The sequence below is a fragment of the Manis javanica genome, chromosome 12, assembly GCF_040802235.1.
Source record: "Manis javanica isolate MJ-LG chromosome 12, MJ_LKY, whole genome shotgun sequence".
Taxonomy (NCBI): domain Eukaryota; kingdom Metazoa; phylum Chordata; class Mammalia; order Pholidota; family Manidae; genus Manis; species Manis javanica.
The window spans coordinates 63,534,583-63,548,988 of NC_133167.1; the positions used below are offsets into that span (position 1 = coordinate 63,534,583).

Sequence of the window (14,406 nt, forward strand, 5' to 3'; positions counted from 1 at the left end):
CTGTAAAGTGGGGTTAGTAATATCTGCCTCATAGAATTGTTTTAATAATTAAACAATGTATTCAAGAATGCTCCCATAGTAGGTGCTCAACACATACATATATAAACATATAAATACATTAAATACACATGCAAATGATGTTTATATACATAAATGTATAAATACATAAATATTTGTAGAGAGAAAGGGCAGATGTTCTGTAGAAAAGCTAGAATAAAAAAAGAGACAAAAGAATGTCTGTACTGTAAGCATTTACATATAAAATATATTGAGGTCCATGCTAATTGACAAAAGTTCATTTTGTCTGTTGCTCTGAATAGAGAGGCACTTTAGGCAGCCCTCAGCCAAATGTTCCTATTAGCATCAAATAACTAAAATTTTCTTCTCCCTGAGACAGTCTGTCTCCAACTCTGTTCTTGCTCAAACTTGCTTGGTATTGCTAAACTGAGGCCTCCCTAATTTCACATCATTTGCTGGGAATGTGCCTCAGATTCTGCCTTAGGAGCCAACCCTGCCTTGCATGTCCCCTGCCTTCCACTCCCATGTCTGCGCCTCTTTGTCCACATTTCCAGTCAGCCCCTTCTTTCTCTTGGGAGCAACATTCTTTGCCATTTGGGTCCCTGGATCCTGTGCCTGCCTAAGGGCCCACCCACCACAGCTCCTCTTCCTGTACTCTAATCCTTAGTTTTAGGGGCACCTCTATTTGACACAGGCAGAAAAGAGTGAACAGTGTTACTGGATGAGCCAGTAGGGGTGAAAACTAAACCAATTCATGTCTAATGTCAACCCAAATATTTAGAGTATGTGCTGTGATTCCTGCTTCCTGTCCAGCCCCCAGTATAAGGTCTGGCACAGAGTTGGTGCAAAGTATGTACTTTTTGGAAAGAAGAAGGCAAAGAAGGGAGGGAGGGAGAGAGGAATAAAGAAAGTTAGTTTTTAAAAGGATATAACGCCATTAAGATAGATCAGTTTGAACTTTTCTATCCCCATTGACCTGGCACTTAATATGTATTCACTGGTTCAAGTCAGGCCAATAAGCACTTTACTGAACACCTGCTGTTTACGTAGTATACTTCAGGACTAGCCACTAAACTGACTGATATAATGATATCAGAGCATATATTTTGTAATCTTCAGCCAGAGGCTTTCTAAAATGACTCATGGATACAGAAATATGTAAGTTTCCCACAATTAGGCTCCACAAGAAACTCAGAGAATGGGAAGCTAGAGGCTACAGAATCACTAGCCACCACGGAGAAGAAAGGTGGTATAGGAGGATGAGGTTTGGGTCTCAGCTCTAGCTGTGCCACTGGCTCCCCGAGCAATGCAGAAGCTGCTGCTGAACCTCTATCTGCTTCAGTTTCATTATTTATAAAAATAGAGGATTGGACATAATTTTCTTGAAGAATTCTTTCTGACTGAAAATTCTGTTTGTTGGGCCACTGAAAATAGTTCATTTTATTTTATCAAAATATTTTATTCGATGACTCTAAACATCAAAGGGATAAACAAGGCAAATTATTTTGGACATAAAATAGTGTTAAAACATTCAAGAAACCCATTTAAAAAATCTGCCAATGATTTCCTAAGTACTGTATCCATAGTGGGGACTGTGTGCGGCAAGTGAGAACAGGCCCTTTCCACTTCAAGAACTTTTACCATAAAACTCAACTCTAATACTAGTTATAATATTTTGAGGCCCATTATCAATCAAGTTTAATTGCAGAGTTGCCATTTTCTCTTTTAAAATAACTGACTAATATATTAGAGAAAAAGATAGGCAAAATAGTTGAAAAGATTGTGGATTTCAACAGCTGGAAGCTTTCAAATCATTAAATGGATTTTCTAAAATTAGAAAATACCATCTTTGAAATTAAGAACACTGGACAGTTAAAAGCAGGATTGGACATAACAGAAGATAGGATTAGTTAATTCAAAAACAGGTCAGTAGAAAAATATCCAAACTGAAGCAAAGAAATAAATGGAAAAAAATAGAGCTGAGTGCAAGATACATGTGGAACATCATGAGAAAAAGTCTACTTTATGAGTAATTGGAGACCAATGTAGAGAGAGAGAATAGGGCAGAAGTGATCATTGAAAAGGTAATAGCTAAGAAATTTTCAAAATTGAAGAAAACATCAACCCCCAGATTTAAGAAACTCAGCAAACCTTCCTTTGTATAAGAAAACAAAGCCTTCCTTTGTAAATACAAAGAAAACCATAACTATTTTGAACATGAAGTCAAACCACTAAAAAACAAAGACAGAAATTAAAATAAAGTAGATCAGAACTGCACAGCTACATGTAAGAGAATAAAACTGGATTATTGTCTAACCCCATATGCAAAAGTAAACTCGAAATGGATCAAAGACCTGCATGTAAGTCATGAAACCATAAAACTCTTAGAAGATAACATGGGCAAAAATCTCCTGAATATAAACATGAGCAACATTTTTCTGAATGCATCTCCTCGAGCAAGGGAAAGAAAAGCAAAAATGAACACAAGGGACTACATCAAACTTAAAAGCTGTACAGCAAATGACACCATCAACAGAACAAAAAGGCATCCTACAGTACAGGAGACTATATTTGTAAATGACATATCTGACAAGGGGCTAACATCCAAAATATATAAAGAACTCACATGCCTCAACACCCAAAAAACAAATAACCCAATTAAAAAATGGGCAGAGGATATGAACAGACACTTCTCCAAAGAAGAAATTCAGATGGCCAACAGGCACATGAAAAGATGCTCCACATCACTAATCATCAGAGAAATGCAAATAAAAACCACAATGAGATATCACTTCACACCAGTTAAGATGGCCAGTATCAAAAAGACTAAGAACAACAAATGCTGGCAAGGATGTGGAGAAAGGGGAACCCTCTTACACTGATGGTGAGAATGTAAGTTAATTCAACCATTGTGGAAAGCAATATGAAGGTTCCTCAAAAAACTAAAAATAGAAATACCATTTGACCTGGGAACTCTACCCAAAGAATATAAATTCTCAGATTCAAAAAGACATATGCTCCCCTATGTTTATTGCAGCACTATTTACAATAGCTAAGATATGGAAGCAACCTAAGTGTCTATCAGTAGATGAATGGATAAAGAAGAGGTGGTACATATACAGAATGGAATACTACTCAGCCATAAGAAGAAAACAAATCCTACAATTTGCAACAACATGGATGGAGCTGGAGGATATTACACTCAGTGAAGTAAGTCAGGCGGAGTAAGACAAGTACCAAATGATTTCCCTCATTTGTGGAGTATAACAATGAAGCAAAACTGAAGGAACAAAACAGCAACAGACTCACAGACTCCAAGAAGGGACTAGCAGTTACCAAAGGGGAGTGGTGGGGAAGGGCGGGTGGGGAGGGAGAAGGGGATTGAGGGGTATTATGATCGGCGTACATGGTGGGGGGGTTCAGGGGGAAGACAGAATAGCACAGAGAAGGCAAATAGTGACTCTGCGGCAACTCACTACACTGATGGGCAGTGACTGCAATGGGGTATGGGTGGGACATGATAACAGGGGTGAATGTAGTAATCACGTTTTTTCATGTGAAACCTTCATAAGAGTGTTATCAATAATACCTAAAAAAAAAAAAAAAAGTAAAGTAGATATGTCATTCCTGCACTCAAGTGTCTAGTGGTTTTGCACATCAGAAAAAAGCCCAAGGTCCTTAACTTGTGAAAAGGCACTATGCAATCACACAATGTCCATCCCATAACCTCTCTGATCTCGTCTCCTGTCACCCTTTCCCTTGCTTATTCTGCTGCACTTACACTATCCTTCTTGCAGTTCCTCATCAGACACACTTGCATCTCAGCACATTTGCTCTTAGTCCTGCCTGCAACACACTCCCTGCAGATGTCCACATGACTAATTTCCTCAACTTCCTCATGTCTTTGCTCAAGTCTTTCAGTGAGACCTTCCTGAATGATGCTATTTAAAAATGCTTTACCTCCTCCCAGTGCTTTCTATTCGTTCTTCTCTGTTTTCTCCATCACACGTATCCACTAATTACATATGAGCTTATCATCCGTCTGACACGAGATATTAATGTGGGACTGTCACCATCTTGTTGACTGCTCTATTTCCAGTGCCTAGAAGAGCACCAGGCACATGTAGCACTCAAATATTCATGGACTAATTGCCTGTAAAGCAAGGTATGTTGCACTAGTTGACATGTGGAGACCAAAGGCATAATAAGGTCTTTAATCCATAATCATAAAGGTAAGGAATTTTACTTATTTTCCAGTGTTGGTAATTAGTCTCTAATTAGTTAGTTTATCCCACTCAAAGCTACTCTAGAGGTCTACATTACTCCTTATACCAAAGCCAATTTATTATCAAGGAATCACTGAGATACTATCAGGGAATTTACTAGCCTTGAAATAATCAAACCATCTTACATATTATGGAAATGGAAAAGTATTTTGTACTTACTCATCTCACATAATTTTTTTGCCAAATGGTAATCTTGGCCCATTTCTGCTCTCAGGAACTAGAAAACATTAAGAAATTCTTCATATAAGTAGTTTCAGAGAGAATTTAAATGTCAATTGTAAACTCCCTAGAAAATATTCCATTAATGACTATTTTACTTTTAACATTACACGTTTTTCCAGGAGTGAGTTTGTAAATTAGTAGTCAATTAAGAATATTTAAGGACTTCTCATGGCAAGGCAACATAGAGTAAGCATGATAGCTCTACTCTGCTGCTTCCATTACTATATATGTACTAGTAAGCAATTTGAGCATACGCAACAGAGATGGTGAAGACAAACACTTTAATATCACTTTGGTTTAGATACAGCTTTTATTTGTGAACTTAATCCATAATGACATGATAATAGTAAAAAATTTTAGTGTACATTTAGTAAAGATGTTGACATACAATTATATATAATCAGTATTTTCCAGTATTGCTTATACTGTCCAGTTCTGTTTTTAGTATTCTTATTGTTGCAAAGTAATGCAACAATAAGAATGTTGGAAATTTAGAAGTTAAATATAAACACATTCTGTCCCTAATTTTAAAAAATCTATAGTTCTACCAACTAGAGATGCTTATTTTTAACATCTTCATGTATGTTTAGTATTCTTTCCTTTGACAATATATTTCCATATATATTTTAAAATATATTTTCCATAAATATTTGTAAATATATTTGCACATATTTATAAAAATTGGTATTATTCAGCAATTTAAAAAACTATATATCATACATGGTGTAGGGGGGTCACGGGGAATACAGTGTAGCATAGAGAAGACAAGTAGCGACTGTGGCATCTTACTATACTGATGGACAGTGATTTCAATGGGGTATAGGGGAGACTTGATAATATGGGTGAATGTAGTAACCACAACATTTTTCATGTGAATCCTTCATAAGAGTGTACATCAATGATATCTTTAAAAAAAACTACATATCATAGTAATTTTTTCTCCCTATAGAATTAAATATTCTTATGTATGTTTTTATTTACCAAGGCTACAATTTACTAATCTCTTATTCTTTGTTATTTAGATTTCCATTTCAAAAAAATCCTGAATTTGTATGATTGTTTTTGTGTGTGTGATATATTCTGAACCACATGCAGGTACACTACATTTACCCTGCAAGAAATGGAGTAAGTAATATAAAAGAGGCATTTCTCATGCATTTCCAGATATTTGACAAATAAATACACAGATGCCATTTTAAGAAGCAGTTGATTGATCACAGCTAGAAAATATGACCAGTATAATATGCAGTTATTGCTTTTATACTAAAAATTTTTGTGGAAAATTTGAGTATATATAGAAATAGAGAAAATAGTAAAATACATGTCCCTAATTTTCACCTTCAAAAAATTAACATTTTGACAATCTGGTTTTATCAATATCAGTCTTTTCCTCCCTGTGTCTAGATTATTTTAAAGCAATTTACAGATATCGTCTCATTTCATTTTTAATTAAAAACTCTATCACATTTTTGTTATCATACATACAAAATTAACAAGAATTTAGTATCAACTATTACCCAGTCTGATTTAATGAAGCATTATATTAATAATACTAGCCTCAGAAAATGAAAAGGAGTAAAAGATGGGATCAGTTTCAAAGGTTCTTTGCGTTAACCTACTTTTTGTTGTTGTTGTTAATTAAAAATACATTTCTTTTAGCAGTTCAAAAGACAGTAAAATTAAATTCATGCAATGGGTATTTGGCTAAAATTTTCATGAGTATTAAGACTTCAAAATGAAGCTGAAGACAAGTTTTAAAATATTGGTCAAACTATTTGTAACATTCAAAATAAAGACATGCTTAACATCTAACTTCAAAACATGAGTTTTGATGGAATCCTGACTGGGAAAGAAATCTAGCTATAAAAACCATTTTAAAGTTGGAAATCTCAATTTGAATATAATATTTCATAACAGAATTGCTATTTTTTTATATGTGATAAGGGTATGATGTCACGCTGAACAATGAACCTTTTCTTAGAAAACTCATGCTACATAGAGTATTTGGGGGTGAAGTTTGAGGATGTCTGTAACTTAATTTCAAATGTTTCTGTCAAAAATATATATCTAGGATTTATCTATGCCTAACTATGAAAAGAGAGAGATAAAGCAAATATAGCACAATGTTACAAGTGGTGAATTTAGGTAAAGTGTATACATGTGTTCATTGTTATAATCTTTCAACTTTTCTAAAGGCTTGAAAATTTTCAAAATAAAAAGGGAAAATTAAAAAGGGATGCATTCTGAAAACAAAAGATCTTACACACAGGTACAGCACAAGATATGAAAATGAGCAAATCTCATACAGTCTGAATATTTATATGAAAATGAATTCATGGACTACTTTTATAATTAATTATTTAAAAAGAAAGAGTAGAGAGATTCAAGATGGCAGTGTGAGAGGTGAGACAGAGAATTCCTCCCAAAACCACAAATAATATGAAAATAAAGTTAATACAACTAATCCTGAAAGAGCAACAGGAAAGAAGTCTGCACCAGACTGCTTACACCTGGAGAACAGAGCAGACTTCAAGAAACAGGTACCAAAGCTGAGCCCTTTCCCCACCCCAGATCATTGGCTGGAGGAAGAGAAATGCAGTGGTGGTGGGGTGGTGGTGGTGGTGGAAGCCTAGGACTGCTAAACATCCAGCCCTGGAGATCTGCTTTGGGAGCACAAACCTACATTGCATGGTGCTCTGGAGATTAGTAGGGTTGGAGAGCTAAGACAGGTGGAACACTTGGAGAGACTGAGATTCCAGCCATTTGTGGAAGACCGGGATCCATATCTGGCTGCTCTGAGACAAAGGAAAGGCGGGCAGTCTGAGAGGCTTCCTAGCAGCTAGAAGGCTGCAGAAGGGGTGGGATTTGCATGGAGCTTACTGTGTGGGAGAAGGGATAGATGGACAAGGTTGTCTGGTGTGCTCTGCCCAGTAGGTTTGGAACTTTCAGGAACTTCAGGCACTCCATCCGCTTGACTAGCTACTCAGATCTGAGGAGCCCCACTGTGGTACGCAGCCTGCTGTATCTTCCTCCTGGCCAGCTGGCCCTGGCTCACAAAGCAGCAGTCCCTGCCCTGGTGTCAGGTCAGCCAGAGGGAGGCCCCACCTATGGCAGCTACAGACGCAAAGCTCAGAGGCTTAAACCTCTGTGCTCGGCCCACCGGTTCAAACACTGGAGATAGGCATTGGAGCCTGGAAGCAGAAAACAGCTCTTTCCTCCCCCAAGGCACCAGCACCACTCCCCTGCAACCCCCAACATCACTCCAGGGGCTGAGCAGCTCCAGAGAGAAGAGCTTCTGGGCACTAGAGGGCACCACATATGAATATGAAATGTCAAAGGGACCTGGATCAAACCAAAATCTCAGAAACACCAGAAAAAGGGCCAAATGAAGCTGAACTCACCAATCTTCCTGAAACAGAGTTCAAAATAAAAATCATAAACATGCTCATAGAGGTACAGAAAAATATTCAAGAACTCAGGGATGTATTTAGGATGGACATTCAATCATTAATAAATTCCATATCTGAAATGAAACATAAAATGGAGGGATTTAAAAGCAGATTAGATATAGTAGAAAAGTTGTTAAATGCAATAGAAATTAGAAAAGAGGAATACAAAGCAGGTGGGGCACAGAGAGAAAAAAGGATCTCTAAGAATGAAATAATATTGACAAAACTGTGTGCCCAATCCAAATGGAACAATATTCGCATTATAGGGGTACCAGAAGAAGAAGAGAAAGGAAAAGGGATACAATGTGTCTTTGAGAAGGTAATTGCCAAAAATTTCTCAAATCTGGACAGAGATAGTCTCTTGGGCCATGGAGGTGCACAGATCTCCCAACACAAGGGACCCAAGGACAAGAACACCAAGACATACAATAATTAAAATGGCAAAGACCAAGGATAAGGACAGACTTTTAAAAGCAGCAAGAGAGAGAGAAATGATCACATACAAAGGAAAACCAATCAGAATATCATCAGACTTTTCAACAGAAACTTACAGGCCAGAAGGGAGTGGCATGATATATTTAATGCAATGAAGCAGAAGGGCCTTGAACCAAAAATATTCTACTCTGTAAGATTATCACTTAAATTTGAAGGAGAGATTAAACAATTTTCAGATAAGCAAAAGCTGAGAGAATTTACCTCCCACCAACCACCTTGATAGTGCATTTTGGCGGGAGTGCTATAGATGGAAGTATTCCTAAGGCTAAAATAGCTGTCACCAGAAGAAATGAAACCACAGGAAAGAAAGTAGAACAATGAATTACTAAGTAGATGCAGAATCAAATCAACTACCCCCGAAGTCAATCAAAGGATAGACAAAGAGTACGGAATATGATTCCTAATATATAATGAATGGAGGAAGAAAAAAAGGAGGAGGAAAAAAAGAACCTTTAGGGTGTGTTTATAATAGCATACTAAGTTAGTTAAATTAGACTGTTAGACAATAAGGGAATTGCCCTTGAACCTTTGGTAACCACAAATCTAAAGCGTGCAATGGCAGTAAGTACAGACCTATCCATAATCACCTTAAATTTAAATGGTCTCATGCACCAATCAAAAGACATATAGTTACTGAATGGATAAAAAAATGAAAGCCTTCTATATGCTGCCTACAAGAGACTCACTTCAAACCCAAAAACATACACAGACTAAAAGTGAAAGGATGGAAAACAATATTTCATGCAACTAATAGGGAGAAAAAAGCAGGAGTTGCAGTACTTGTATCAGACAAAATAGACTTAAAAACAAAGAAAGTCACAAGAGACAAAGAAGGACTCTACGAGAGATTCAAGATGGCGGCGTGAGAGGTAAGATGGAGAACTCCTCCCCAAACCACAAATAGTATGAAAATATAGTTAATTAATACAACTAACCATAAAACAGCAACAGGAAAAAAGGCTGAACCAGACTGCATACAGACATCATGAATAGAGCAGACCTCATGAAACAGGGTAATGTACAAAAGCCTAAATCTGGCAGGACCCAAGCCCTTCTCCCAACCCAGCTAACCAGCAGGAGGGAGAGAAATGGAGCGGGGAGTGGGTGGAAGCCTGGGACTGCTGAACACTTAGCCCTGGAGATCTGCTTTGTGAGCAGAAAACTATATTGTGTGATGGTCTGGACAATGAGGAGCTCGGACAGGCGGAGTGCTTGAGAGACTGAGATTCTGGCCATTTGTGGAGGAGGGGATCCACATCTGACCACTCAGTGTCAGAGGAAAGGCAGGCAGTCTGAGAGGCTTCCTAGCAGAGAGAGGGCTGCTGAAGGGGTGGGGTTGGCACAGAGCTTGCTGCACGGGGGAGGGGAGAGCTGGACAAGGTTATCTAGGCGTGTTCTTCACAGCTGGTTGGGAACTTTGAGGACCTTCAGGCACTCCAATCCGCAGGCTGGCTGCCCAGCTCCGAGGCCCCCTACACTGATATGCAGCCTGGTGCGCCTCCCTCCTAGCCTTCTGGCACTGGTTCACAAACTGGCAGGCACTGCGCTAGCATCAGGCCACCCAGCCAGAGGCCCTGCCTACAACAGAGACACAAAGCACAGAGACTTACACATGTGTGCTCGGCCCACTGGCTCTGACAAAGGAGACAGGCACCACAAACAGGAATTAGGAAACAGATCTTTCCTACCTACAGACACCAGTTCCGCTCCCCTACGACTTCTAACCTCACTCTAGAGGCTGAGCAGCTCTAGAGACTGGAGCATCTGGGCACTAGTGGGCACCACACAGAAATATGAAACATCAAAAGAACATGATTCAGACCAAAATCTCACAAACACCAGAAAAAGGGTAAAATGAATCTGAACTCACAAATATGCCTGAAAGAGAGTTCAAAATGAAAATCATAAACATGCTTATGGAGGTACAGAAAGATATTCAAGAACTCAGGAATAAATTTAAGTCGGAGATTCAATCATTAAGAAATTCCATATCTGAAATGAAACATACAATGGAGGGATTTAAAAGCAGATTGGATGTAGTAGAAGAGACAGTAAATGGAATAGAAATTAGAGAAGAGGAATATAAAGAAGCTGAAGCACACAGAGAAAAAAGACTCTCTAAGAATGAAAGAATTTTGAGAGAACTGTGTGACCAATCCAAACAGAAGAAAATTTGCATTACAGGGGTACCACAGAAGAAGAGAGAGAAAAAGGGATAGAAAGTGTCATTGAGGAGATAATTGCTGAAAAGTTCCCCAATGTGGGGAAGGAGATAGCCATGGAGGTGCACAGATCTCCCAACACAAGGGACCCAAGGAAGACAATATCAATACATATAATAATTAAAATGCAAAGATCAAAGATAAAGACAAACTTTTAAAAGCAGCTAGAGAGAGAAAAAAGATCACATACAAAGGAAAACCAATCAGGATATCATCACACTTCTCAGCAGAAACCTTACAAGCCAGAAGGGAGTGCTATCATATATTTAAAGCAATGAAGCAGAATGGCCTCAAACCAATAATACTCTACCCGGGAATGTTATCATTTAAATTTGAAGAAGGGATTAAACAATTTTCAGATAAGCAAAAGCTGAGAGAATTTACCTCCTACAAACCACCTCTACAGTGCATTTTGGAGGGAATCCTACAGATGGATGAATTCCTAAGGCTAAACAGATGTCACCCAAGGGATAGACAAAGAGTAAAGAATATGATTAATAACATACAAAGAATGGAGGAAGAAGAAAAAGAAGGGGAATAAAAAGAACTTTTAGGCTGTGTTTGTAATAGCATATGAAGTGAGTTAAATTAGAATGTTAGTCAGGGAATTACCCTTGAAACTTTGGTAACCACGAATCTAAAGCCGGCAATGGCAATAAGTACATATCTATTGATAATCATCCTAAATGTAAATGGTCTGAATGGACCAATCAAAAGACATAGAGTCACTGAATGGATAAAAAAACAAGACTAATCTATATGCTGCCTACAAGAGACTCACTTCAAACCCAAAGACATACACAGACTGAAAGCAAAGGGATGGAAAAAGATATTTCATGTAACTAATAGTGAGAAAAAAGCAGGAGTTGAAGTACTTGTATCAGACAAAATAGACGTCAAAACAAAGAAAGTAACAAGAGACAAAGAAGGACATTACATAATGATAAAAGGGTCAGTCCAACAAGAGAATATAACTATTATAAATATCTGTGCACCCAACACAGGATCACATACATATGTGAAACAAATACTAACAGAATTAAAGGGGGAAACAGAATGCAATGCATTCATTTTAGGAGACTTCAACATACCACTCACTACAAAGGACAGATCAACCAGACAGAAAATAAGTAAGGAGACAGAGGAACTGAACAACACATTAGAACAGATGGACCTAACAGACATCTACAGAACTCTACACCCAAAAGCAGCAGAATACACATTCTTCCCAAGTGCACATGGAACATTTTCAAGAACAGATCATATACTAGGCCACAAAAAGAGCTCAGTAAATTAAAACAGATTGAAACTGTACCTACCACCTTCTCAGATCACAAAGATATGAAACTAGAAATAAATTACACAAAGAAAACAAAAATGCCCACAAACACCTGGAGGCTTAAAAACATGCTCCTAAATAATCAATGGATCAATGACCAAATAAAAATAGAGATAAAGCAATATATGGAGACAACTGACAATAATTCAACACCGCAAAATTTGTGGGACACAGCGAGGGCCATGCTAAGAGGGAAGTATATCTCAATACAGGCCTACCTCAGGAAAGAAGAACAATACCATATGAACAGTCTAAAATCACAATTAATGAAACTAGAAAAAGAGGAACAAATGAGATCCAAAGTCAGGAGATAGAGGGAAATAATAAAGATTAGAGCAGAAATAAATAAAATTGAGAAGAATAAAACAATAGAAAGAATCAGTGAAAACAGGAGCTGGTTCTTTGAGAAAATAAAATAGATAAACCCCTAGCCAGACTTACCAAGAAAAAAAGAGAGCCTACACACATAATCAAAATCAGAAATGAGAAAGGAAAAATCACTACTGACACCACAGAAATACAAAGAATTATGAAAGAAAACTATGAAAAATTATATGCTAACAAACTGGATAACCTAGAAGAAATGGACAACTTTCTAGAAAAATACAAACTTCCAAGGCTAACCCAGAAAATATGAACAGACCAATTACCAGCAAGGAAATTGAATTGGTAATCAAAAAACTACCTAAGAACAAAATACCTGGACCAGATGATGTCAATGTGGAATTTTATCAAGCATTTAGTGAGGACCTAATACCCATTCTCCTTTAAAGTTTTCTAAAAAGTAAAAGAGGAGGGAATACTCCCAAACTCATTCTACAAGGCTAGCATCACTCTAATACCAAAACTGGGCAGAGACACCACAAAAAAAGAAAATTACAGACCAACATCCTTGATGAACATAGATGCAAAAATACTTGACAAAATATTAGCTAACCGAATTAAAAAATACATCAAAAAAAAAAAAAGATCACCCATTATGATGAAATAGGATTTATTCCAGGGATGCAAGGATGGTACAACATTCGAAAATCCATCAACATCATCCACCAGATCAACAAAAAGGACAAAAATCACATGATCTTCTCCATAGATACTGAAAAGCATTTGACAAAATTCAACAACCATTCATGATAAGCAACTCTTCAACAAAATGGGTATAGAGGGCAATTACCTCAACATAATAAAGGCCATAGATGACAAACCCTCACCCAACATCATACTTAACAGCCAAAAGCTGAAAGTTTTTCCTTTAAGATCAGGAACAAGACAAGGATGCCCACTCTTCCCAATTTTATTCAAAATAGTTCTGGAGGTCCTAGCCACAGCAATCACACAACACAAAGAAATAAAATATAAGGCATCCAGACTGGCAAGGAAGTAGTTAAACTGTCCGTGTTTGCAGATGACATGATATTGTATACAAAAAACCCTAAAGAATCCACTCCCGAACTACTAGATCTAATATCTGAATTCAGCAAAGTTTCAGGATACAAAATTCATACACACTAATCTGTTGCATTCCTATACACTAATGATGAACTAGCAGAAAGAGAAATCAGGAAAACAATTCCATTCATAATTGCATCAAAAAGAATAAAATACCTAGGAATAAACCTAACCAAGGAAGTCAAAATGGCCATCCTGCCTAAAGCAATCTACAGATTTAATGCAATCCTTATCAAAATACCAACAGCATTCTTTAACAAACTACAGCATATCATTCTAAAATTCATATAGAACCTCAAGAGACCTGAATAACCAAAGCAATCCTGAGAAGGAAGAATAAAATGGGAGGGATTATACTCTCTGACTTCAAGTTCTACTACAAAGCCACAGTAATCAAGACAATTTGGTACTGACATAAGAACAGACCATTAGACCAATGGAACAGAATAGAGAGCCCAGATATAAACCCAAGCATATATGATCAACTAATATATGACAAAGTAGCCATTGATATACAATGAGGAAATGACAGCCTCTTCAACAGCTGGTTTTGGCAAAACTGGACAGCCACATGCATGAAAATGAAACTGGATTATTGTCTAACCCCATACACAAAAGTAAACTCAAAATTGATCAAAGACTTGAATGTAAGTCATGAAACCATAAAACTCTTAGAAGAAAACATAGGCAAAAATCTCCTGAATATAAACACGACCAACTTTTTCCTGAATGCACCTCCTTGGGCAAGGGAAACAAAAGCAAAAATGAACAAATGGGACTACATTGTGCTAAAAAGCTTCTGTATGGCAAGGGACACCATCAGCAGAACAAAAAGGCATCCTACAGTATGGGAGAATATATTCATAAATGACAGATCTGATAAAGGGTTGACATCTAAAATATATAAAGACCTCATGCACCTCAAC

The 14,406-nt window shown here is 37.4% G+C and overlaps 1 protein-coding gene across 4 annotated transcripts in view; it reads right to left on the minus strand.

The window, feature by feature from the left end:
• ERICH2 (glutamate rich 2) overlaps window positions 1-14,406 on the minus strand; it is an 87,733-nt gene that overhangs the window by 15,358 nt on the left and 57,969 nt on the right. For all 4 annotated transcript variants that reach the window (XM_073218705.1, XM_073218706.1, XM_073218707.1 and 1 more), the window contains one exon: window positions 4,464-4,521. In XM_073218705.1, the coding sequence (XP_073074806.1) occupies window positions 4,464-4,521 (58 nt within the window). The remainder of the gene's footprint in view (window positions 1-4,463; window positions 4,522-14,406) is intronic.